General features: G+C 37.3%; 1 protein-coding gene and 1 non-coding gene across 3 annotated transcripts; both read left to right on the top strand.

The window, feature by feature from the left end:
• Nucleotides 1-2,048: 2,048 nt before the first annotated feature.
• On the top strand, nucleotides 2,049-26,826 carry PRPF39 (pre-mRNA processing factor 39). 2 transcript variants are annotated; one of them, XM_032237438.1, is made up of 14 exons: nucleotides 2,049-2,237; nucleotides 4,972-5,335; nucleotides 7,870-7,995; nucleotides 8,654-8,772; nucleotides 9,348-9,515; nucleotides 12,684-12,852; nucleotides 14,211-14,318; nucleotides 16,582-16,746; nucleotides 17,068-17,194; nucleotides 20,129-20,397; nucleotides 23,478-23,662; nucleotides 23,948-24,022; nucleotides 25,263-25,368; nucleotides 25,818-26,111. In XM_032237438.1, the coding sequence occupies exons 2-14, from the start codon at nucleotides 5,006-5,008 to the stop codon at nucleotides 25,896-25,898; spliced, it is 2,028 nt and encodes a 675-aa protein (XP_032093329.1). In that variant the 5' UTR covers nucleotides 2,049-2,237; nucleotides 4,972-5,005; the 3' UTR covers nucleotides 25,899-26,111. The 2 variants fall into 2 exon arrangements, with proteins under 2 accessions (XP_032093329.1, XP_032093338.1); XM_032237447.1 differs by lacking the exon at nucleotides 25,818-26,111 and adding an exon at nucleotides 26,118-26,826 and having other exon boundaries at nucleotides 2,050-2,237.
• LOC116523742 lies at nucleotides 20,441-20,524 on the top strand. The gene has a single exon (XR_004257112.1). It is a non-coding gene; the product is annotated as a small nucleolar RNA SNORD127 (small nucleolar RNA).
• Nucleotides 26,827-27,319: the final 493 nt, after the last annotated feature.

Here is a 27,319-nt window from a genome sequence, read left to right as displayed (position 1 = left end):
TGGCCCTTGTCAGCCACCTAAGTATAATCTATAAGTATTTTTATACAAGACTTATCAGTTCTCTTTGTTAACCATGTGATGAAAGAAATGTCCTTCTGGGTTCGGCTCCAAGTGGGGAAGAAGACACTGGAGACATGGAGGCTGCTTGGAAAGATGATTTATTGGTGGACAGGGCCACATGGCTTGAGTCCTGAACAGAAAAGGTGATCACATGCTTCAATGTTGGTGGAGAAGAAGGGCTGAGGGAGGGGCTTGCTAGGCTTTTTATAACCTGTTCAGTCCCACCTCTCTGTTTCCTGTTCCTGTGTAAGAAATGTATTCTGATTGGTTGTCAGACTCCCATGGGCCCATGCAGGGGCAACTCTCTAGGCTGTGTTTTGAATGCAGGTTTGGTTGAGCTCTCAAGATGTCATGTGGTGAGTTGGGGCCAATATTATCATGCTTTAATCCCATTCCCCCTGGAGCTGAAGTGGAGAAGTCTTTATTATGTAAAGTGAACTAGCTTGGCCTTCTTAATGGCCCATTGACAAAGTGGGGATGGCAGGAAGCTACAGGCAGCTATTCTGTTTTTTAAAACATGTTTCTTTCTTTTCACATCCAGAGGAATATTCTGCCTTCAATATTTCCTAGGATATTTCATTTTTCTGGGAGAGGGCTGGGTGATAACTTCCTACACATGCTTCACTCTAAAATTTAGAGGATACAAAAAATGACTGAAGTCATTTAGCATAGGAGACAGATGAGACTGTTTGGTACATAATTTGATAACTTCTGGCAAAGTATTTTACCATAATCTAAATGATGATCAGCTAGGTTCATTCTTAAGTAACTCAGAATTGGCACATTACAATGATAGAACAAGTATTTAGAGCACAGTTGTTTTGGCAGTGGTTGAACTTTGCAGAGGTACTTCTTCAGTTTTTCCAAGGTATTTATTCAGTAGCACAAGAGATGCTCAGAATCACATTTCTAGTTGCAGCTAAATCCTTTAGAGGTGTTGGGAAAAAATCCATCTGGTAGTTTCAAGTTGGGAGAAAGATGCTGGAAACAACATAGATGCTGGAGGTTGATTGGAAAGTTCAATTTATTAACGAACAGAACAGATTCTGGTGCAGCTGACAAACTGGTTTGGTTTTACATGGGCTTTTTATTCAATTTTTACAGCATTTTGTAATGTAGAGGCTTTTGTGCTTTTATTACTTCATTGATTTTACTTTTCTCATGACAAGTAAATTATTAATTATCACTTCCTTAGTCCTAATTCTGTCAGGCACGTGTTATTCATTTTATCCTGTTATCTATTACCTCTAACCTGCCTTTCTTCATGGGCAGGTATTGTCCCCATTTTTCTCAATGTCCTGTCCTTTATCCCATCACCCTGGAACTGAAGTTCTTTTGTCTTGTGAAAAGGCTGGGCCAATCTTTCTTAATGGGCACAAAATATCTGCTGGGGGCTATTAAGAAAGACCTAGTCAGCTTTCTCTCTTTAAGAGCACGTTTCTCCATTTCTCCCTTTGAAATATAATATTCTGCCCTTTTTAAATATTTCCCAAAATATTTCATTCTTCCGGGAGTAAAGTAATAGCTTCCCACAGAGAATTTAGGACGCATTCCTTCATCTACTCAGGCAATAGCATCAAAATTATGTTTTCCCATGTCAGCTATGCCCTCCAATTCTGCAGTTTGCACACACAACCAAGCAAAATAATCGCCCGTTTGCAGCTCCCGAAGAAATTAAGCCGTTATCGGGGAAGAGAGTGACAGAGGAGGCGTTTGGATGAACTTTAGTGTCTGGTTATGCCGCCATCTTAGTTAAACATGATTAGGACGACACAGCGGACACATTTGGAGTAACGCAGAATTAAGGATGTCCCTAGAAATAGGAATTAACTTAAAACGGCTCGTAACCAGATCCAGCAGAGACTCGCGGGTTAAGAATTATCTACCATTGAGAGACACGCAAAAGCCACGTCGCTAGGAAAGGCGAGCGGATCCCCTTCCGGCGCATGCTCTTTCAACGCGTTATCTTCCGGGCCTCCGGCTGGGCGCCCCACCACGCATGCGCCTCCTTCTTCCCGCCGGTGGCGCAAGTCAGATTGGGCCAAAAAGAGAGGCCTTAGGACCGACGCGCCTGCGTAGTACGCTCTTTTTCGGACGGCGGGCAGACCGGAGGCCCGTTGAGAGAGTCAAGTCGACGGCGAGGGCGAGCGGGACTGATGGCAGAGAACACGCGCCAGGTCTGTAAAGGGAAACGGGCGAAAGAACGAGAAGCCTCCTGGTGTGCGTTGTTAGAGGTCTGAGGAAAGGATTAATAAAAAAAAATTTTTTTTTTGAAAAGGAAACCGCTTTCCCCAGCCACGCTTTCTCTGAGGCGAGACGGTTGGGCAGCAAGGAAAAAAAGGAGGGGAAACCCGTTGTTGCCGACCCACGTCCCTCCACACCGTTGACTACTTTCCCCGCTTCCCTGGAGCTTGGCGCGGCCTGAGGCGACGCTGTAAACCCCCCCCCTCCTCCGGTGGTCCGAACGCGCTTGCGTGAGGGGGGTGGGAGAAAAGAAAAGGGGACCACAAGTGTGCGCGCGAGAGAGAATGTGTGTGTGTGTGTGGTGGGTGAGTGTGGGGGGGGGGGCAGCTCTTTTCTCAGCTACTCTTTGGTGGAAGAAGCAACGGAGGGCGGCCGGCTCTTAATTTTTTTCTCACTCGACCCCGGGACGGAATGACCGACGGAGCTTCAGTCAAGGAGTCCCGCCTATATAGCGACTTTCTCCCAGCCATATTTCTCTCTTGACTAGGATTGCTTTGCTTTGCCCGAATTGGCGCTTTTCGATGTGTGTGTGTGTGGGGGGGGCGGTGTTGGACCTACCTACCTACCTCTATCTAATCACGCGGGTTGATCTCCAGCCATGTGGCTTTCGGGCTGTGAACTCTCACGCTTTTAAAAAAAGGAGCTTTTGCGGAAAAAGCTGGTTGAGGGCATGATGAAAAAAAGAGGCCTAATTATACTTGCATCGCTCCATCTAATTAAGAGTGGTCGGATACATTATTTTTCTAAACGCCTCGCTACAGTTTTCAACGATCAAAGTTACAGTAAGGAACACACAGGAGAAAGGGCGTTGTGGCTGGTGGGTTTGTCACTGAAAAGGTAACTATATTGGAGAGAGAAGAGTTTTCAGCTGCAGATGCCTAAAGTGTCTTACAAATGAACTAGACGTTTTGAAAGACATCTGGAATAAAATGGGCTTTGTGAAGGGAAAGAAGAAACTTATATTATTCATTTACTATGCCTTCATTCTTGCTTTCTCTTACACCTCATATCAGCTTCTGGATGCAATTCAAAAAATGGTTGTTTTACTTCTAATGCACAACAAATATTTTGAGAATTGTAAGGAGAATTATGGTTACTTGTATTATATTTTATCTTTTCTGTGAACCATGAATATTTTACATTTTTCCTATTTCGGAGGAATTGAGAGGAAAGCCTTTGAATAGCCAAATCTTTGCTCTAAAAGGCAACGCTAATTTCCTGTAAATCTCAGTTGTAGTGAATAGGTTCAGTGTCTGAATTCCCTTGTAACTATATCTTGACAGATTTTTTATATGATGATGTTACCAAGTTTGGATAAGGAAACCCTGCAGGAAGACTCAGAAAGCAACCCCTCAGATTTACACACACATACTATACAAAGATATAATATACATGCATATGTGTGTATGTAGTGAGTATGTGTGTGTGTGTATATGTAAATCTGTATCCTTGAGGTCCAAAAGCTTTTTAATATGTCTGTGTCTGCAGAGAGGTACTTGGTACTGAAAATATACATAACCAAGCTGTGTGTGTGTATTTCCATTCAGTTTGGTTATGTATATTTTCAGTACCAAGTACTTCTCTGCAAACACAGACATGTTAAAAAGCTTTTGGGTTTCTTTGTGTTCTAAAAGTGTTATACTTAAAATCCATTTCCTCCGGAATGACTTCGGGAATTTAGATAATTCTATTATCCCAATTATAGACTTCTCTATTCGTCATCTAGAAAGATCTTGATTATAGTTGTTAACTAGTATCAACAAACTCAGAAGCATTGTGGGAGGATACCACATCAAAGTGCATTAAGTAGTTCCAACTTGACTGAAATTAGCAGGTAATGCTTCCCTTGAATTTTTGTGTACCAGGTAGGGATTATCAGAGCTGATGCATGATCTTTAAGGAGTGAGATGTGATTGGACTTGCCACTTTTTAATTATAGGTTAGGGCAACTGATTTAGCCCTTTGTATCTTAATTTGCTAAGAAAGCCACTGCCAATGATTGGTATGACAGGCTCAGTTGCCACCATTCCCTCCCTCCCCATTCATTTGAATTTTTTGGAATTTGCTTCAGTGGAACTATGACTGTGAGGAAGCAGGATCAAAATAATAATTTATTCATTTGTTTTGATTGGTAATTGAAACTAGAGAAGGTGATGCTTAGATAAAAATATTTGGCTTCTCTGTTGGAATTCTGAAGAGATTAATGGGAAATGACCAGATATATTAATATAGTACTTTATTTGGATATTTAAATTTATGAAATACAATGCAAATATTTTCTTTTTCTTGTAATTTGTGCAGAACAGGTATGCTAAAATAGTATGTTAATTATTCATTGTTTAGAATTTTACAATAATAATTAAATTCTAAACAATAATTCACAATAATGAATTATTGTTTAGAATTATTCATTATTAGAATTTTAGCCATTTATTAATCAGGGTAGTTTAATTGGGATAAAATGGGTTGGGAAATTGTTTTTACTCTGATATTTGCCTTATACTTTTGCTGTCAATCTATTTGTTAGAAAGACTCATTTATTCAGCTTTAACTTTTAATTATTTAAACTTCTCAAATGTTACCTTTATTTTAAAAAGTCAGATGCCTATACTGTTTAATGAAAATTCAATAGACAGTACTGATGCTAATCATTTTCTGCATTTACAGATTATTTCATAAAGGTAAAAAGGTGTCAGTCGCTATGCAGAGTTCAGAGCATATAGAAGACAACAGCAACTTGAAAAGTGAGAACATGGGTAAGGACACTGAAGCCAAGAATGAGCAACCAGCTGACTTTAGCACAGAGATCATGAGTGTCATGGAGATGGAGCAGTCCCCCGACAATTCTCCTGCTGCCAATTCCCAGGAAGAGACTGTTCAGGACACTGAAATACCAGATACAGAAACTGTAAAGACATCTGATCCTGAAAATTCATTCCCTGCTGACTTTGACAAGTTTTGGAAAATAGTTGAAACTAACCCACAAGATTTTACAGGCTGGGTTTACCTCCTTCAGTTTGTAGAACAAGAGGTAAGTAATTATATATTTTGGGCCATGCTTATAGCAATTATCCCTCAGTTTCAGTGAAGTCATGTTAATATATCACATTTAATATTTTAAAATGCTTTGTGTCCCACATGTAAGAAATGGATGAATTGAGTGGAAAATTAATACACAACTGAGGGCTCTTCAATTTCAAAATATTTATTTTCTTCCCTTCTTCCCATCATTTTCCCATAAGATAATCTTTAATGTATGATTTTTTCCATTCCGCTACATTATGAATGAACGTTCTAGCATTCTTAAAATATTCTCAGTATTCATTCAAAAATTCTTTTGATAGATTTCTTTTGTATAGAGAGTATGGAGAAGGGTCCTAAAGCAGCAGTTTTACAGGCAAAATAAGGGCAGTGGCTGTAGCTCTTTCAGTTTATTGGAGTGTAGGAAAACTTTTAGGAGGCAAAATGTTAATGTCTATAAATAGCAAAGATATGGAAGGACAATGGGAGTGGCAGCAGCAGCAGTGGTAGTAGTGACAATAATGATATGGGTAAGGTAATTTAGAAGTGTGGAGAAAGGGAAGACAATAGTGAATGGACCATTACATGTGGAGTGGACAGTGCTCTCTGCCTGTGGCTCTTAGGATATATGGATTAACTCTCTGGCTGTTGGAGTTCAACTATCTTTATTTGTAACTCGGAAAAACTGAACTGAAATAAAATATTCCCATATGTATGAAGGGATAATAAGTTTCTATATGTAGGTGTTGGAGATGCAAGTGTTAAGTTAAACAATTGCTGTCCCTGAAAACCTGCATGGGCTTTTTTTGTGTGAAATGTTTGGAAGTGAAAAAAAACCCATAGTTTTAGAAATATGTACATTTTAAGATTTTTATGGGTTTAAAAAAAGAATTTTGCACAGTGCAAAACTATAGAAATTAGGAGTACAGCTACAATATGTTTTATGAATCCCAAGAATCTATCTGTTGAAGTTTCAAGGTCTTTTTTGATACATGTTTGTTTAATATGCTTAAAGTTTTTAGCTAATCCACTTCATCGCATATGTGAAAATAGGATACTAAAGCTGTCTAATATTTGTAATAATGAAATATTGTCATGTATATTTTAAAATACAATGAGAGCTTGATTTAACCAACTCCATATTTAGCAAACTTCAGGATTTCTGTACAGACATCTCAGAAACTGTAGACTAGTCCTTTGCATTCACAGTAGATCAAGAGAAGCATTTAAATTTATATTAACTTTTCCTTAATGTTGTAACTGGAATGTTATGTATGAAGACTTTTATGCAAATAATGTGAGTCATGTCAGTTGCACCTATTTATGTAATGCTCTTATGACATAAATTCAAATGATATATATTCTTTGATATTTATTTATTGGACAATAGGCAATAGCAAATATTCCTTCCTTTCCTAATTAATGTTATAAAGTGAGGATTTATTGTAGTTTGGATGAACCATGTGGAATCTAGAAGAGCGATTAAAGCCTTGCATCTTGATAGCAGATAATTCTTGATTGAGCTGGGCAATCCAGTCAGTCCCATATTCTTCAAAAACAAGAATAAAAAATATCAAAAGAATTATTTTGTCTAATGCTACCTTAATTGAATCTGGTTGCTGATAATAAAATTTCCTTCAGAGAAAATGTAATACAAATAGTCTTCAATTTACCTGATAAAATGACTGTCATTTACATAGTTACAATGGCTTCAGAATTGTTGCTTTACAGCCTTTGTCGTCATCAGATGTTTCAACAGCACCACCACCACCACCCATCACATGACTTGGCAGCCTGTTCTCACTTCTGAACAAGCCCTCAGTCTCATAAATCACTATTTTCAGTTCCCTACTCAGTGAAAATCATGAAGATCAAAGTTTCCTTTTTGTACCCTGTGGAGTTCTCCTGTGCACACAGATAAGAACTTCTGAAGTGCGGAAATGGAGCTTAGAATCTTCATGATGTAAACTTTGTTTCTGCATCTCACGAAAGGAGTTCCCTTCCATGCATGGAGGATAACTAACATCCTTTTGTGGGGTGCAGAAAAATAAGATTAAATTGTGAAGATCCCACCATGATTTCAAGCTTTTCTGCACCCCATGAAAGGATTTCAGGTGTCCTCCACCCACAGAAAGGAACTCTTCCAGTGGGGAGAAGGAAGGGATCTTAGATCTTCACGTTTTAAGCTTCTTTTCTGCATTCCACTGAATGATGTCAGCTCTTTTCCATTCACAGAAGGAAAGTTATCTAGTGGAGTGCAGAAAGGGCCTTAAGATTTTCATGATTTAAGACTCATCTGCACCCCATCGGAGGAGTTCCCATTTTGCATCCTTCTGCAGGCTATAGAAATGAAGCTTAGATCTTCAGATCCTAGTTTATTTTCTGCATCCCACCAGAGAAGTTCATTTCAACTCACTGAGGGGAGGGAACTCCTATTGCAAGGCAGATACAAATTAAGGGGTTTTTCTCCCCTTCCAATCTACTGCAATCCAATCTACTTCCAATCTAAAACTACTAAATCCTATCCTCTGTATTTTTTCCTAGAACAATTTACCAGCTGCAAGGAAAGCCTTTGACAGTTTTTTCACACATTACCCTTATTGTTATGGCTACTGGAAGAAGTATGCAGACCTTGAGAAGCGGCACAGTAACATGAAGCAGTCAGATGAGGTATGTATATAGAGGTATGCAGCTGTTGCTCTTGGGTTCTGTGAGCCAAATGATGACCAAACTACTGCGTTGCAAGAAATTCTTTGGCTGCCAGTACCTGCCACTTTCATTCAGGGTTTTCTATTTACACTTGTCACTCCTTATGGCCTTTGGAGCTAATATCTTCTCTCTTTGTTGGCAGGTGCGTTAAACCTCTACTACAGTTTGTCAAGCTTTGCAGTGCAAGCGTCTGCATTACACTGCAGCTTAACAAGTAGGGCAGGGCTTTTCTGTCACTTACATTATACATTTATTCACAAAATTCAAACGCTGTGGTTGGTTTTTCTGGTCACCATTGCTACATCTTATTGCATTTTTGGTCAGACGCTGACTTTGATGCTCTAAAGGGTCTGTGCCTTATGATCTGTACCCCAAAGCCTGCCCATACAGCCTGGTCAGATGCAGGGACTGCTGCGCTTTGAAGATCAAGACTCCGCACGTGGAGATCAGAGCATTGCCATGTTCTAGCCAACCTCCACCCAAATGGTAATGGTAGATTATTTAAACAAAATTCCAGTACATTAGTATTTCGTAAGGTTCACCGGATAACACAGTGTTGCCTCTCTCATATAACTCACCTAGAGGTTCAAAGGATAACTATTTAATGTTCTCTTTGTAGGTGTATCGGAGAGGACTCCAGGCGATACCTCTTAGCGTTGATCTCTGGATTCATTATATAAATTTCCTCAAAGAAACACTGGATTCCAGTGATGTAGAAACCATTGGGACCATTAGAGGGTACGTTGGTTGAAAAGAATCTTAATGTGTATATCCTGTGTAATGGAATTGTAGTTAGGGCTGTACTTGATCATATGAAAAGACATCTTAGTATTCGGCCTGAAGGAGAAGCTTGAAATTAGAAATGCCATTTATAGCAGGGTCTTCAGAAATGTATGATATATAAGGCTGAAGTGTACTTGTTTATTAGTTTACTGAAGGCCAGATGGGAGATTTAAAAGTGTGCATGATATATGTGGTTTTCTAAAAATAATAATTAATAGCCTAATATATAGCATCAGATTATAACTCATATCCATGCTTGCCATTGATATCCTGATTGGGCCTGAAAGAAATTCCAAAATACTAAGAGGATTAAATTTGAGGCAAGCTGTCTGTTGTAAGACTACCAATTTTCCAGTTAGAAACAATGCAGGCACTATTGTATTCTGCTTTAATTAGCTAAAAGGTATTCTGTGCTAAATACTCAAAAATCATGTCTCAGGGGCTTCATTTTTTTCTGAAGAAAATATAGCTAATTTATGTAATGTATTTTGTGCTAATGAAAAATTTATTTGATTATGTTTACAACCTAGGACATACGAGCATGCTGTGCTGGCTGCAGGGACAGATTTCCGCTCAGACAAACTCTGGGAAATGTATATCAATTGGGAAAACGAGGAAGGCAACCTGAGAGCAGTGACTACTATATTTGATCGCATTCTTGGGATTCCAACACAGCTATATAGTCATCATTTCCAAAGGTATATGGATTGCAATTGTTTGTGTAGCGTTCTTCTGTTAGTGTTATTGTATGGTAGATTTTTTACAATTACATGGCAATATAATCTGACCTACAGAACAAGGCAGAATTCCTTTCCTGAGTGTTTTTGAAGTTCTCTCCATTCATATTTTTGCAACATTGCAAGGAGAACCAGACTCCACAATGATGATCTGTAGATTTTTCCTGAATTGAAAATCTCTCAGCCAATCTACCTCTCAGGATTGTTGTGGGGATCGTAAGAGTTTTAGGTATGTTCACCGCTGTGAAGTGGGCCAAATATATAATAGGATGAATTACTATTACTATTGTTGTTGTTATATAATTATTTAATTAATAAATAATTAATTATAAATATAAATTAAATAATTATAAATATAAATTAAATAATTATAAATATAATTAATTAATTATATAAATATAATAATTATACATCAGGAGGGTCCACAAAATATTAAAATCAAAGCTGAATGCTGGAAACATAATTAAAGCCATTAATACATGGGCAGTTCCAGTGATACGCTACTCAGCTGGAATCATCAACTGGACTCTGGCTGAACTGGAAAACTTGGACCAGAAAACATGCAAACTTTTGAATATGTACCATGCTTTACATCCACGAAGTGACATCGACAGGTTGTACCTGCCAAGAAAAATAGGGAACGGGGCTATTGCAAATCCATCAAACTGTAGAAGAAGAAAAACAAAGTTTGAATGATTATGTGAACCAAAGTACAGAAAAATTGCTGCAGGCTGTGAAAACAGAGATCAGCATAAAAACAACAGAAACAAAGGCAGAATATAAGGAAAAACAGCTGGATGACAGATTAAATAGATGGAAAACCAAAACTTTGTATGGACAACACTGAAAAACATTGAAGGAAAATGTGATGACAACTTGACATGGACATGGCTTAAGATGGGAACTATCAAGAAAGAAACGGAAGGTTTAATACTGGCTGCTCAAGAACAAGCACTACAAACTAATGCCATGAAAGCGAAGATACAAAAATCCACTGATAACCCAAACTGCCGACTGCAATAACACAGTCAAAACTGTTTCACATTTAATATGTGAATGCAGCAAAATCACACAAACTGATTACAAAGCTAGACATGACCGAGTTGCTAAATTAATCCACTGGTCATTATGTAAAAAATATGATTTACCTGTATCCAGAAAGTCATGGGAACATAAAGTGGAAAAAGTTATTGAAAATGAGAAGGTGAAGATCTTGTGGTACTTTCGAATACAAACGGATCGTCATTTGGAGCACAACACGCCAGATATCACGTTTGTAGAGGCCAAAGTATACAGACATCGCTGTTCCTGGAGATGCCAGAGTAGAAGAAAAAGAACTAAAAATATAATGAAATATCATGGCCTGGCAATTGAAACTACACAGCTATGGATGAAGCATGTAACAGTGATACCCATTGTCATCGGGGCACTTGGCACCATGTCCAAGAATTTTACAAGATACATCCACAAATTGCAGCTTCCTGTAATAACAGCAGCAGAACTGCAAAAAACTGTGTTACTCGAAACATCTTATATTTTAAGAAGTACTTGGTTGATACCTAGGACACTGGTAGCAAACCGTATCAACCATTAGCACCAGTCACTGGTATTTGTAATGCATTTTTGAATGTTCATTTGGCTGAGTTTCATGTTTAATGAATAAAGTATATAACAACAACAACAACAACAAATGAGCTATGTTTTCACACGGATGTATTATTGAAACCATTTTTAAAATGCTTTTGTGCTTCTCAAAAAGAGTACTGTTTTACTACTATTACCAAAACAATTTTAAGAACAGTTAAGTTACTGTGTAAGACTTTTGACTCTTGGGTATAGGATGTGATGCTAATCCAGGACCACTTAAGTATTTTTGTGGTCTGATAAACAGATTAAAAAAATAGCCCATTCTGTCAAAGAAAGCATAAAAAATTATCTATTATCTCGTAATGTGTTTTAGTTTCTAATGAAATTTACTTTAAGCAACCTGCATATCAATTTTTGGGCGAACTCTTGAGAACTTGATAATATTGCACCCAACGAAGTTATGCACCCTTTTATGTAATGAGATTGCAGTGGCACTGGGAATAGATTTGGGTGATATTTGCTGTAAATTACATGAGAAAATATGTAGGGTCTCAGGTTGGCCTGACCTATTCTGAAATCTTTTGAAGGGTTAAATTGTTCTAGACTCAATAGACAGATCTGAAGGACTAATAGAGTGTTATATCCAACTATATTTGTCCACCCATAGATTATTGAAATTAATACCTTGCTTTTCTAAGCACTCTTGCATTCCAGTCTCCCCCCCAAATATTCTAACAGAGTTGGAAACTTGTTGGAAAATCAGGGAGAATGAGGAAGGAATGAATAATCTCATTAGATAAATGGATATTACACTACATCTATCCCACATAATTCATTGTTTATTATTAAAACTTACATTATATATGACACTGATATTTAAATTTGCCAGCATGTTAAACAACATACATGTGTTAGTTTTCTAAAGTATTTCTACATGGTCAGTTGTGCAGCTGCAGCTTTCCCTAACATGGCATACTGCAGTTAACACCATACCAGTTGAGCAAAATTAGAATTATAATTCACCACATGATAGCTTCATTTAGGAAAAGTTTCTATAAAGCTACATGCAGAGACCAATTATGTATTCAGTCTTGTGACCTGTTAAACTTCTCTTTAATGTTTTCTGATTTAAATATTTTTTTTCTTTATCAATTTCAATTGCATTTTATATTCTTGGAACTCCAAGGCATTCATGTTCAATTAGTGGCTCCTGCTAACTTTGGTTGCCTATAGTTAAAACACCAAATGAGTCCAATTACTTCATTTTCTAGCTCAGATAGAAGAAATAAATCTGTGCAATCTGGAAGATGCAAAATCAATTATTTTCATAGATTAAAAAAAAGCCCCTTGAGATTTCAGAGCTGTTTCACTGAGGTATAAGTTTGACTTGCTTTATTTTTAGCTGTTCACAACTGTGCATGAACTTCTGGAATGTGTATAGTAAGCTTGCAATAGCTAATATTTCACCTTGACCCTGATATTACGTAGAAATGAACAAAATAGTAAGATTTTCTACTCCTTGTTTTTGTTGATATATTACAGATTCAAAGATCATGTACAGAATAATCTGCCTCGAGACATTCTTACTACTGAACAATTTATTCAGCTGCGAAGAGAACTTGCTTCCACTGCCAATAATCATAATGTTGAGGATGAACCACCTAGGGATAACCAACCTTCTGGAATTGAAGATATTACTGACCCTGCTAAAGTAAGCAATCAGCATTTTTGAATAAGTTTTCAGTTTGGAATGTACAGTAGACAATTTCTCTGGGCCTAGCAGTTTTTTATAATTTAGTCAGCTGTTTGGAAATGTTTTTGTTGAAAGTGCTATTAAAAGTTGTATTCTGAAAATTGTTTCTGTACAGAAACACCAATGTATGTGCATTTACTCATACGTTCTGTGTTCTTGGATATTTCTGAAATGTCATGTAATGATTTTAGTGTCCTGCTTTAGTGCACAATCTTTTAAGCAGGTTGTCATTTTTCCACATATTTATATAGAAACTTATCAATTGCAAACACTAGTGTAGAAATAGTTCAGATAAATATTTTTAAACAGTTCCATTGTTCTGGTAAACTAGTTCATGTAGCTGTATTTAACACACTCATACACACAACTAGAACTCTTTAAGCTAATAATTCTGCCTAGTTTGGTACTTTTATTTGAAAGTTTCCAAGTACCTTTAGGTGGAGGTATGCACCTCCTACGCTTATGTGTCGCTTACTTTCTATGGGATACTTTCTATTAATGAAGGGGGTCTGACAATTCGCCACAGCCAACTCACCATAGCCAACACCAATATCAAAGAAATGGTGGAATAGAATCATTAAAGAAAATATTTTTTTTTATTTATTTTGAATACTTAAATTGTTGAATTGGCCACAGTAAATTGGCTCTGGCAATTTGTCCCATTCTGGGTGGAAGGGTGTACTGATTTTACTGTACTGTTTTCTTTCTTCCTATTGGATCAATTGTTGTAAAACTACAGGATAATTTTTGATCAGCAGAACATCTGGAACCTGATAGTTTGTTCCAAGTTCAAAACATCTTCCCCATCTTTTTGCATACCTCTGTTTCAGATATTGCAGTACAATATTAATGTGGTATATTGAATAAACTATATGAAGCTGGGTTTCCAAAACATGTAAAGCTATAAAAACATGGTTTACCGTTTATAGCAACATACTTAAGACCCAAAAGAAAGAAACTACATTTTGTTTTGCTATTAGTATATTTTAGCGACAGACAAATGGTCTAGCATAATACTATCAAGTTAACTATTTTTTAGGATTCTTAAGAGTGCGTTATAGATATTTCCATTCTATGTGTGGTTGCGTATTTTGATAAAGGCTGTGGGACTCGATTGTTAGTTTTAGGGGTTTTGTTCATATTAATCTGTAATATATACCAGCAGTTCTATTGGAATACACCATAGTCACAGTACCACTAGAATAGTTTCTTTTATTATTATTATTCCCATCCAAGTGGATATTTGTTTCAGAAATGCCTAATAAAAATGCCTCCTTGCCTGAATTTTATTAATGCTCTTCCAATGTCTGGTTTAGCTTATCACTGAAATAGAAAACATGCGTCACAGAATCATTGAAATTCATCAAGAAATATTCAATCACAATGAACATGAAGTTAGCAAGCGGTGGACTTTTGAAGAAGGGGTAAGTTCATTTGAATAATCTTGTCAAAGTTGAGGGTTCATACAATTTCTCTCATGGCATTGCATAAAAGACTCCCTCTAGAAATTAGGCTGCCCCCTTGCTAGTGGCTTTGCAGAAGCTTTAAAGATTGCAGGTTTTTCTGTTTTTGTTTTCTACACATCAGTGAAAACAATGTCATGCTATTTAGTTGATGGGACATTGCCTTGGCTCTTCCATTTGCTTGGTACATTTCAATGGTATATTGGTACATGGTACATTGACATTTTTTATAAAGGAAGTTGCCAGCTGCATGTTTGTGGCTTTATAAAACAATATCTGACCATTGCTAATTAACAAACCTGCCAATTTAATGAGAACATTGAATATATTTTTGGTTGCCCAAAGTTGAATGTATGTAGGTATTTCATTTTTTACTTTAAATTGCATTTGAAACAGGGCACTGAGGAAAAATAATATCTGTTCTCATTTTGCAAGATTAGAAGTTACAGCTGGATAGTAAATAAAGACTGTCTCCTCATTCACACTTCTTTCTCAGTATTTTAAGAAAATACAGGACTTTTCCAAGTTTTCCTATGTTGCTTTAGGCCAATTTTTCAGTCTTTATTCCATAGAAATGCATTTGTACTAGAATTCCAAGCAAAATGGCCTTTAGTACAGTATAGACCTAAAATGTATGGAGGTAGAGTCATCAGACAGGGATAGCTCTCCTGCTGATAAGAACTATAGTAAGAGAAGAAATCAGTTTCCCATGTAAGGGATCCCTTACCCACCTATCAATCAGTTCAGCACATGCTCATCTGATTTCCAGTGCTAGAAAACTGTGTAAAATGCTATGATTTTAGGGTCACTTTAAGCATTTAATTAAAGATTGGGTATTTGTTGGAAGAGCATACATCTTCGCTCATTTTCTACTGCTTGCAATTTATCGTATGTGATTTCATATAACCACAAAAGCCCCAATGTGATTTTTCTCCCTTAAAATGTTGTCTACCATATAGGACATATTTCAGATAGGAATAAGATCATGCCTGCACAGAGGGTTAGGTTAGAAGACTTCCAAGGTCCCTTCCAACTCTTATTTTGTTATCCCTGGGATCTCCAGCCCTAGTAGTTTTTTTTTTTTTCAAGGTCATTACGTCTGTAGCTTCTTGCATAAATTCTGCTTGAAGACATGCTTGGAGTTTCAAAGTGTCAATTGAATGAGATTCATTCATTGCGGTCTTCCTGATCCTTCAAAATGGGCGAGTCAGAACAAATAAATGCTATAAATAATTTTCAGTAGTCTAGGTGTGGTTCCAGATCCTTTTGTACTCCCTTTAGCTTCTTGCAGTCAGCACATATTAATGAATGGCTTTCAGTAAAGACAAGTTTGTATTCTTGAATCATTATACTTTATTATTTTCATATTTCATTTAAAAATTATATCCTTAAATGTCCAATATTTTTCTGTTCTTTCTCCTCATAACTGTGTGCTAAGTTACTAAGCCAAGGTTTCACAGCAAGCATGTTTTATTTATTTGATATGTCTTTGCATGCTGCTTTTCATTTAATTCAAGGAAGAAGAGAATTCTGACTTTCAGAATATTTGGCTAGATCAGAGTAAGCACAAAACAAGATAAAGAGGATTTTGGGCATACATTGTCTTGTAGAAGAGATCTTCTTTTTTTTCTAAATGACTGGAATTTTTTTTCCTTGCCATCATACACAATATTCTGAAAGTTTAGTGCTTCTTTAGACTTAATGATTTTGTTGTATCTACACAAACCATTTTTATTTCTGAGTGACTTCCTTGCTTGTCTACAAGCTGTTTATTTTGCTTAGCTGATTATATTCTTAAAACTGGCCACCTTACGGATGCTTACAGTCTACTAGTGAAAAACAACAAATGTCCAGGAGCCAATGTTCACTTTACACAATGTTTTTTTTTTATTCTTGTTCTTCCTTTATTTTTAGAAAGCTATATCCAAATTGGATATATTTGGTTAGGATATGTTCAACAAACAAACTGGGTTTATTTGAGCATAATATAAAAAATTATGAAAGTAATAATTTTTAAAAATATTAAATGTATGTGCTCCCTAATTCCCAGAGAGAGTAATTTAAAGCAACAAGAGACAAAGAATAAAGATCTCAAGAATGACCAAAGCCTAAATGACCCCCCAAAAAATGTTTTGTTGAGATAATTCATCTTCTTAGTAACTGTAATGAGCACACTGTAAAATGAAGTGTGTTTTCATGACTTCCCATGTCATGTCCATTTCAGATAAAACGACCTTATTTTCATGTTAAACCTCTGGAGAAAACGCAGCTGAAGAACTGGAAGGAGTATTTGGACTTTGAGATTGAGAATGGAACTCATGAACGAGTAGTGGTTCTTTTTGAGCGTTGCGTGATCTCCTGTGCTCTCTATGAAGAATTTTGGATCAAGGTAAGGGGTGTTTCTCCTATACCAGTTCTACTCTTTGCAAACATTGATGATCAGTGACTAACCTTCTGTACTCTTGTTTGAATGTTGTTCATGTATAACTATATCTGTTGCATTAGGAGATGGTCTGCTTGCAACCAGATTTGACAGCTGCATATGCCAACTTCGTTGCCTCTCTTCGTCCTTCCTTACAGAAACTAGTCTAATGGTTCAATAAAGGTGCTGAGTGGGTTTAAAACACAAGAATTTTATAGTTCTCTCAAGTATTTAGCAACCCAGAGTAAGCTGGGAATCATTCAGTCTCTGCTCTGTCTTCAAATGCAGTATGCCAAGTATATGGAGAACCACAGCATTGAAGGGGTGAGGCACGTATACAGCCGAGCCTGCACGATACACCTCTCGAAGAAACCGATGGTGCACTTGCTCTGGGCTGCTTTTGAAGAACAGCAAGGTGAGGAGTAGCTGCTGACCATATAGATCTCTCTTGAAATGACTCATTCATCCTTTTAGCATACTATCCATCTCCCCTTTCTTTGCATGTTTCTACATAATATTATCTTGTCTCACAAACCTTTTTATCAAAGTTCCTTGTTTTTGATCGGCATCAATTAAATTAATCATAAGGCCAGGTTATCTGTGTGGCTGCCTTTCCTAAGGACATCTACCCATCCTACCAGGTTAAATGGAGTGCGCACACAGTCCTAGTCCCTTTCTTTAAACATTGTTATCTGATGGAGCTAGGAAGCATGCCTTTTCTGTGCCAGCCCCTGCCCTAAGACACCCCCCTTCTCCCTGAAATTTGGCTTTATTCCTAAGTCTAAAGCACTAAAGACCTGGCTTTTTCCCTACGTAGCTGTGATAAGACAAGTTTATTCAAGTTATCAACTATATTTGTAATTGCTGCTCATCAGCTGCCCTAAATGAAATAAATGTTTCTATCTTCTTTAAACTTGGTATACTGAACAGAAAGTTCAGGGAGAGTTGAAAATCTTTAATTTCTACTATGCCGTCAAGTAATTCGTCCCCCCTTATTTTTTTCATGCCAGCAGGACCAAAAGATTTGCTATAGATAGTAAATTGTACTTATTGCTCCTCAGCATATTGAACCAACTATAAGGTTGCATGGGAATTTTCTGCTATAGTTCTGTTTGCTTTTTTAAATCATTTAAGGGCCCCATTAGTGGATGCTTAAGCATCTGTTTTAGAGACTATGATCTCAAAAGATGGAGATTATCTACACATTGTGACAAACATAATGATCCATGTTCTCAAGAGCTGGTGCTTTAATAATCAAGGTGACAGCTACCACTTTTCTCTTTGCTTGACAGTAAGTCCATGGTCCAAACACCTTCTAAAACACGAACTCCATAGAACTATTGATTGCCGTCAAAGTCTTGCATCCACCATTCAGATTAAATGTGGCCAAGGAGCCAGATTCATCCAGATTTGAGCTAGTTATAACTGCCCAGTGGAAATAAACAGTTCTTTTAGACTCTAGATTGTGATTCAGTCTCCATCCATACCACTCTAGCCTCCCATGGAGCATCAATATCCAAGCTCCTTGAAATCACCTGGTACATTTTCTGCCAAAGAGAAAAGGAAGTGGCACAAAGATAATTTCTTTAGATACTGGCCTTTTTTGTAAATAGATATTAATTATTTAGCATGTTACATCATAGATTTCAGTGGTGGATTGGATCCTTTCAGTTTCTCAGGATTAACAACTCTTCATAACCCCACAACTAGTGTATTGGCCTTTCCAACTTCTCTGCTTAGTAAATGCATTTGTTGGAAAATGGCTTTTCTCATGGCCATAAATTCAAACAGATTTTTCTCTAATCCATGGGCCTCGATAGAGATCTCACATTCACGTCCAGGTTATAGTATATCCTTCAGAGCTTCTTCCTCTAAATCCTCTGTGCTACCACAGAAGCAGTATTGCAGGTTGTATATCTGGAGAGCAGTCAGACTCTGCCTCAAAAGAACTAAGGACTGGCACCATCATTCCAGTCACTTGTCTTTGTTTATAAGGTGCCCTCTGTGACTACCAGGTGAATCTGAACCTGATTAGCTAATTGATAAAAGGTGACCCCAATGGGTCTGATTCCACAAGAAATGTAGCTAGTTGTTTTTTTTAAAATCAAGGTGATATTGAACAACATATGCAGGTTGGCAAGATGGTCCCCCATCAATTTTTTATTGAGACCCTGCAGGTTTAGTTCTTAAAACTCATCTGAAACCTCCTATGAAACTAATTCTATGTGAAACGGAACCAAATTCCAATTTCTGCTCCACAAGTATTGTATTTTTCGAACTATAAGATGCACCTAGATTTCAAAGAGGAAAATAAGCAAAAAAATAATTTTGGGCCTCTGCGCATCCAGTTTTTGCCCTCCCTGGCCCCCAGGAGCACTCTGCAGGCCTCCCAAACCCTCTGCATGTCCCGTTTTCAGCCTCCAGGAACTCCCCACGGGTCCTCTTTTTGCCCTCTCCGGACCCCAAACCCTTCACGTGTCCTGTTGTTGCCAAAAAATAGACCTATTATTCGGTGCAACAAAAAAAAATATTCCCGGAGCCAATGGGAAGAGCAACCTAGGCAAAGATAATACCCTTCAGGGTAGAAAAAGTTGCGTAGAAAGTTCACTACAGGTAGCTTATAACCATAACTGAACCCAAATTGACCTCAAATTGCTCAAAATGAGCAATTTCCACTGCTGAGAAACAGTTAAATGAACTCTTTCTCATTTTATGACCTTTCTTGCCACAGTTGTCATGTGAATCACTGCAGTTTTCAAATTAGTAGCACGGTTATTAAGTGAATCTGGCTTCCCCATTGCTTGTTAGAGGGTCACAAAATGTGGCCCCGGCACATTGTAAATGTCATAGCTGCATCCCAGTTGCCAGGTGTCTAAATTTCGGTTTCGTGGCTACAGGGATGCCACAACCATCATGTGAAAAACAGTCATAAGTCACTTTTTTTCAGCACTGTTGTAATTTTGAATGATCACTAAATGAATGGTTGTAAGTTGTGGACTACCTGTACTTGGTTACTTAAAATTCTGCTCCAGTTAAGGCTATTTCTGTAAATTAGGTTTTTGAAACTAACAAATGAAGTGTGGTTCTGTATTCAAGCTTAATTAGAGTACCCATTGCTTCCTTTATTTGTGTATCTTCTTTCTGAGCCCCTGTGTGGCTCTGTAAAGTAGAGATTCTTGACTGCTGAAAATCCAACTAATATGCATTGTATAATATCCCCCATCAAGAGTAAAAAAGAAAGGACAAGGTGTAATCTTGATGTTGAGATGGAGAGATATCCTAAAATATTTGATCAGCTTGTGTCAATTTGCAGTTCTGAGTCCATGCATCCTCTCTCTCTTACTTTTAGGGAATATCAATGAAGCCAGAAGAATTCTGAAGATCTTTGAGGAGAATGTTTCAGGATTGGCCATGATTCGTTTACGAAGAGTTAGTTTAGAACGGAGACATGGAAACATGGAGGAAGCTGAACACCTCCTTCAGGAAGCTGTGAAAAATGCCAAATCAAACTATGAAGCCTCTTTCTTTGCTGTAAAGCTTGCTCGACACCTTTTCAAAATCCAGAAGAGTCTTCCAAAAGCCAGGAAAGTTCTTTTGGAAGCCATTGATAGAGACAGGGTATGTAATTTCCCAACTGTTCATTTGTATGTATCATTATAGCTGGCAACTGTGATGATTCCTTTAAACTCTGCAATGCGTGTAGCTGCAGTATGGAGACAACAGTCCCTCTAACCTGATGTTGCTTGGCTTACCATTTGTTTGGTTTCTCCCTAAATTTCAGGCTTTCCTTCCAAAGAAAAGTATTCTGGCATGGGAATTATCTGGCATTGAAAGCATAGTGATGCCATATCTTGGTAGTATAATGTGGCCCAAAATGGTACATCACTGTACCTGAAGTGATTGTGTTCAAAAGAAGCAATGCGGATTTCAAGATAAAAATGCAACTGTACATACACTATATTGCCAAAAGTACTCGCTCACAACTAAATCTGATTATGTGGATGGGTGAGCGAATACTTTTGGCAATATAGTGTATTATAGCAGGAAATGTTCTTGAGAGAGTGGAACAGTGGTGGAATACAACCTGTACGCCCCGGTACAGGCATATCTGTGCCTGCTGGGAGCACCAGATACCATTCCGGTATGGTGCTCCGGAGGGCCCACCCGCTCACCCTCCTTACCTGTATTTGAGCCAATTGGGGCTTTTGCATAGGTGCACAGAGCGTATGGCGCCTGCGCAATGCTCCACCAAGCAGCTGGAGCATCACAGGTGGTAGGTATGCGTGCACGTGGTGGACGCTGGGCCCCGTTGCAGCGTACTGGTTACAACAGGATCCGGAACCCACCACTGGAACGGGATTATGTGGTAAGAAAAGTAAGGTCCTGCACTTAGGGAGGTAAAACCAAATGTGTAGAATCGGAAATACCTGGCTCAACAGTAGTATCTGAGAGGGATCTTGATGAATCACTGCTTAAGTATGAGCCAGCAGGGTGCTGCAGCTGTCAAAAAAGCCAGTGCACTCCCTGACTGCATCAACACAGGGATAGCATCAAGATTATGGGAAGTGATAGTACCACTCCATACTGTACCAGTTGAGATTACCACAGATGTTGAGGCCCTTGAAAGTGCAAAGAAAAGCAAAAAAGATAAAGAGGTCTGGAAGCTAAAGCATATGATGAACAGCTAAGGGAACAAGGGTGTTTAGTCTAATGGAGGCTATGGGGAGGCATGATAGCAGTCTTCCAATAACTTGAAGAGCTGTCGCAGGGAAGAGGGCACTGGTTTATTTTCCATAGCATCTGAGGGCAAGACAAGAAGCAATGGGCAAAAGCTAGTCACAGAGATTCAACCTAAAAGTAAGAAGAATTTTCTGACAGAGCAATCAATTAGTGGAACAGCTTGCCTAACACAGTTGTGGGTGCTCCATTACTGGAGATTTTCAAGAAAACTTTGGACAACCATTTTTGCAGGATAATATAATGATTCCTGGCTTGGTTGCAGGAGGCCTGGACTAGAAGGCCTCCAACATCCCTTTCAGCCAGACACTTCTATAATTCTATGAAATATGTATGCCCTTGAGACCATATTTGAGATAGTTCCTCTGATATTTCCCTTTAGAACGTTGAATATTGTGGAGCTTTATTTAATGCACAGCATTCCATTCAGATGCTACAATACATGTGGCCATGTATGGACAAAACATAAGCTTCCAAGGCCCTGTATTTTCAGTATGCACCATGTTTTGATTTTGACAGCAGCATGGTGGCTTAATGGTGAAAATTCTCGCCTCCCACTCAGAAGGCTGAGAGTTCAGTTGTAGATGGCAGCAGATTTTTTTCTCCTGTGCAAAAAAAAAAAAAAAACCCTAATGCAAACTCCACATAGGCAGCAGAGCATCCAACTGGTAAACGCTCAGTTCTATCCAGTCACCTTTGACTTTATCCTGAACACAGGGTTGTAAAAAGGGAGGGTTTTTTTAAAAAAGTTTTGATTATGGTACATCAACCAGTTCTTGCAAGTGTACATTTATAATGAATAAAGAATTTCTGCTATAGTATGCTTTCTCTTAGTGAAGTACGGTATATTCTGATGAGTTCAGTCATTTAATTTTCTAAATTGCTGAAGTAGGATAGAGGGCTTGTTAGGATACATATTCCCAAAGGATTGGCTCAGTTGTCAAGAAACATTCCTACTATTAAGACACCTAATATTTTAGCCTCAGGTTGTTACTGTAATTTTGAAACCTGTTGCAAAAAGCATATTTGTGCAGTGTTCCCACAAAGCTGTCTTCTTGCACTGTATCCTCTAATAATTTCACTTAGTAAGTAGCGTAGGGCTGCATAAACTTTATCTGCCTTTCTGTTGTTTTGTTGGCGTCTGGCGTCTGATCCGGCTCTTTCCTCATACTGGAGAAACTGAACTAGGAAATTTGCTTTTTGTGTAAAACGTGAATTGAGCAGGAACTCTTCAGGAACATAGCAGGCATTTTGACATGCAGTTCCCCAAGAATCACAGCTAATGGATTTACATACCTCAGATACTTAGGCGGAGTTCATATATATAAGCTATGGTATACTGAAAAACCATACTGAGTTTATATATGGTTAAGTTGCAAATCATGGTTGCAACCTACACTAGTTTTACATAGCACAAAATATGGCCCAAATTTGTAAAAATTTTGAAGGGCCTGGAATAACTGTTCAATAAAAATCATTGAAAACCTTTCTGGGTATTGAATATGACCAATTTTTTGCCATTCTTTTTTCCTTGTTTTATTATTGTATTGGTTTTGGATATATATATATATATAATCCATAAACTGTCAGACGTGTTGGGAATCGGGCAGCATAGAAATTTAATTAATACATGATAAGATTTATGAACTCAAGCCATGTTTTCAATTTCATAAGATAATTACGGTAGATACATTGTCAGTTTTAGAGTTGTGGAATCATTTCAAAATGAAATGAACAACACAATACTGAGTTACTCAAGATTCTCATTCACACGTATTAAGCCAGAATTTAAATCATGTTTCCAGGTTTATTGCCAAAGTTTGTTACCTGATGTACATTTAGAAATTGGAGGAAACCTGTAGATTAAGCATAATTGTTAAAATACAAACCAGGCCATTCACAATGGTACGTTAATACGTGGGAACTTAAATGGACCTTAATTTATATTGCTTTTTGCACAGGATAATCCAAAACTGTATCTCAATTTGTTGGAAATCGAGTACAGTGGAGATCTAAAGCAGAATGAGGAGAACATCATTTTGTGTTTTGACAGCGCTATCAATGGAACATTGCCTATAAAAATTAGGATTGTATTTTCTCAGCGCAAAGTGGAATTCCTTGAAGATTTTGGCCTGGATGTGAACAAGTAAGATTTATTTTTAGTGATTGCAGCCTTTGATTTTTGGGTTAATGAATGGTTTGTCGCCTAGAGATCAAGAAGATCAAGCTCAATCTTTATACATTCTCCCAGAAATTCCAATCCTAAAATTTATTTTCCATTTTACTCTGACTATAACAGTACTTTAAAAAACCAGCTGTATAGACCGAAAGTGAAAGCAGTATATGAAACACCAGTGTTGGGAGTTATGTTTGTTGCAGAATATGTCTGGAGTAGGAATCTCAGTTTCCCTTTTTTCTTTCCTTTTGATAGGCTTTTGGATGCTTATGAAGAACATCAAGCCCTTCTAAAGGAACAAGAATGCTTAAAAAGAAAATCAGAGAATGGGTACAAGTATTTTCTTTCTAGCTACGAGTTCTGGATTGCTTTTTTAAACATAGCAGTTATTTACTGTTATAGTTTTGGAACCTTACTAATGTCAGTATATCTCTGAGCTAATTAAATGTAAATGAAGTATATATTGAGAGGAATTGTGCACAGATGGTCCTTGAGTTATGACAATGGAGCCTGCCCGTCATGGTTATAACTTTGTGATGGTTATAAAACAAGTTGGTCACGTGAATGACTAGATTTTATTTTTTGCAGCAGTCATTAAAGCAAAACAATGGTTTTCTATGATGTGGTTTTGCTGGAAACTGAAAATGCTTGTTTTTGACAAAGCTGCTGTAAAATGTATGACTGCAGGACACTGCAAATGGCTGTAAATGTAGCCTGGTTGCCCAGCAAGTGTAGTCAACTGACCACAGGTGTGGAGCACCGTCAGAACTTTGAAATAGCCCATAGGTAGCTCACTTGGATCTAAGTGACCTGTTGTAAGTCAAGGACTGTCTTATCATTTTTTCAGAAAATGAGGAAGAAAAATACTTTTTTTCCTTGATGCGATCACAGATATTGCTATAATCATTTTAATGAATAGAACAGTTTACGCTTTAAAGATATTTTTACTTAAGCATATAATTGTATAGGCAGTAGTAAAATGTATTTGTATGCCCTTTACATACACAATCTTTAATTCCGTTGAAGGAAAAATAATAATTTGGACTTCTTTGCAGATGTCATTTAAGATTAAATAGGAAACTCAAAAGACCTCCCATAATTTCTTCAACTGAATTGGTAAAAATGATCTATTTTCTTGAAGAAAATTAAAGAAAGAAAGTTTTAACCCATACATCTATTTAAGACTTTAAATGTTGCATGATATATTTAATGTACAAAGTTTATGTGTAGTGTGGGATATTGAATTCCAGTCTTCAGTTTAAATTTCATTATTCAGTAATTTTGTAACACTCTGGAGAAACTTTGAATGTTGTGCCAAATAAACCTCACCACCTTTCTACCAGAGATTGAGGGAAGCCTCTGAAAAAGGCTTCAATGCTGAACCCTGCATTTGGCACCATCCACTTAGAGGTTACATTTTGATTAAGTGACTACTTTTCAATTTACAATAGGAAATGTATGGCCAAGTTCAACATGCAGGAAAGTATAGCATTTTCTCATTGGGGGGAAAAACCAAAAAATTCTGCAAGGGTCTTTCTTCATAAAAAAGTGACACAAACTATTTTTGCAGCTGTGAAGAACCAGATGAGAAACGAGTTCACAGTGATGATATGTCTGGACAAGTAGCAGATGGAGATATGCAAGCAAATCAGGCAGCCTACAATGCCTGGTACCAGGTAAGCATCATTTATCTGGAAGTTTTTTGACTAAATACTTAAATTCTGCCTGTTTCCCTGCAACTGAAATTATTTAATTTTAAAAATGTAGGCCAGATTAATAATACTTCAAGAGTGGGTCTACATACCTTAGTACAGGCTTTGCAATAATTGAGGGCTTCCAAATCCAGCCTGTAAGGATATGTATGACCAATAGATGGCCACAAAGAGGGTTTGTATCACATGGCTGCCATCTATGGCTCCCTGGAGATTCACAGCCCAATTGTGGTAGTAATCCTTGTTCAGCAATCATTCATTCAGCAGCCTTTCTAAGTAGTAGCAATTCTAAATGAGGGGACTTGAAACCATTCCTTCTGGTTGCACTTTGGATACTTGACAACTAGCATGCAGTTATAATGGCTGCAGCATCCCAAGGTCATGTGATTGTCATCTGCAATCTTCATTGCCAGTTTCCAACAAACTCAATGGGGAAACTTACAGTAGGTCACAAATGGGAATCCTGGGATGCTGTGACTGCACGATTCACATAACAATGGCAACTGGAACTGCCATCGTGACACCAGCTTTATCAAGTGAGTTGTCAAAATCTCAAATTATCTTATTAAGAAAGGGCTATCTGTATTTTATATCTTGAGAATTTTAGTTTTCAAGTTATTTTAATAATTGCTAGCTGTTTTATACTGGGAAGTACTAGAGTTTACAGCATTAACTAGAGAGTATTAATTTTCTCTTATTTTTTTTCCTTTTAGTACAATTACTCAAATGCATGGAATTATGGACAATATTATCAATCATCTTCAACTTGAGCAGAACAATTTAACAACAAATGGAGTTTCACAATGTTTTCTTAAGACTTTTCTTTTGTAAAAGAGAAAGAAATAGGGATGTGAACAAACTGTCACGTGATTCTTGTCTTTTTTGCATGTATGATGAGTTGATTTTCACATTTTTCTTGTGATGAACTCATATTGGTATCTTGCTGTATTCAAATCTACTGAGCTATTAACTTTCTCAATAGTAAAATTATCAAATGATTATATGAAGTAGTATTGATGATTCATTGGGAAAGTTAATTTGCAACAATTAACATATATTAATACCAAATTTTACCCCTGCAATCTTGGATATTACCCAAGCCAGGAGATAATACGTCCCTTTTCTTCTGCAGCAAAATGTGCTTAAATATTTTCAAAATCCCACATCCGTTTTCCTGCATCTGTTTTTTTTACCAGTTTACAATTGCAGCACCCAAAAGCTGCGAGCTTTTAGAAAAATGTTAACAGATGAGGATGCATAATGTATAGGGTATCTCTTTGAGTGACTAAAATGAAGTGTGTTACTAGAACCATGCTCTGTCTTAGGATGGATTTTGTATTGGAATTTTCATGTGTAAGTTTAGTTTTTTGTTTAAAATGCCTTTTTGTAATAAAATCAAATTGTGAATTTTTCTGAACAGTAGCTTTTCCTTAGGAGTCTGGTTATCAAATTTATTTTGGAACATAGCTTTCTGATGGTTTCACCTGTACTGCTATTTAGTTCCAGGTTTCCTTTATGCATTGATTTTGAAATTTTGCAGGTATGGAAATTGTTGTTACTATAAGTTACAAAAGCCCAGTGGCACATTTGGTCCAAAAATTCTTAATTGTACTCTTTTCTTATATTAATCTGCTTTCAAAATAAGAACATCCTGGAATACAACACAGTGTACATCTGACTGGATATGTATGCTCTAGTTGAATTTACCACCCTACTCCATGCTATTCTGATATTGTATGCCTGCAACATTAAGATAAGTGATTTAAACGTAACCCCCCATTCTTTGTGTAATCAGATAGACTAAAATAAATTAGTAAAATGTGGTAATTTGGGTTGAAAGGGATAGAAATTATAACCCAGCAAATCAGAAACCCTGACCTTAAAATGTCTTAAAGTGCTTAATAAATTAGAGTAT

This window comes from Thamnophis elegans, chromosome 1 (genome assembly GCF_009769535.1).
Source record: "Thamnophis elegans isolate rThaEle1 chromosome 1, rThaEle1.pri, whole genome shotgun sequence".
NCBI classification, from domain to species: domain Eukaryota; kingdom Metazoa; phylum Chordata; class Lepidosauria; order Squamata; family Colubridae; genus Thamnophis; species Thamnophis elegans.
Note: the sequence above shows the minus strand (reverse complement) of the source record. Positions and strands in the feature narration are given on the sequence as shown.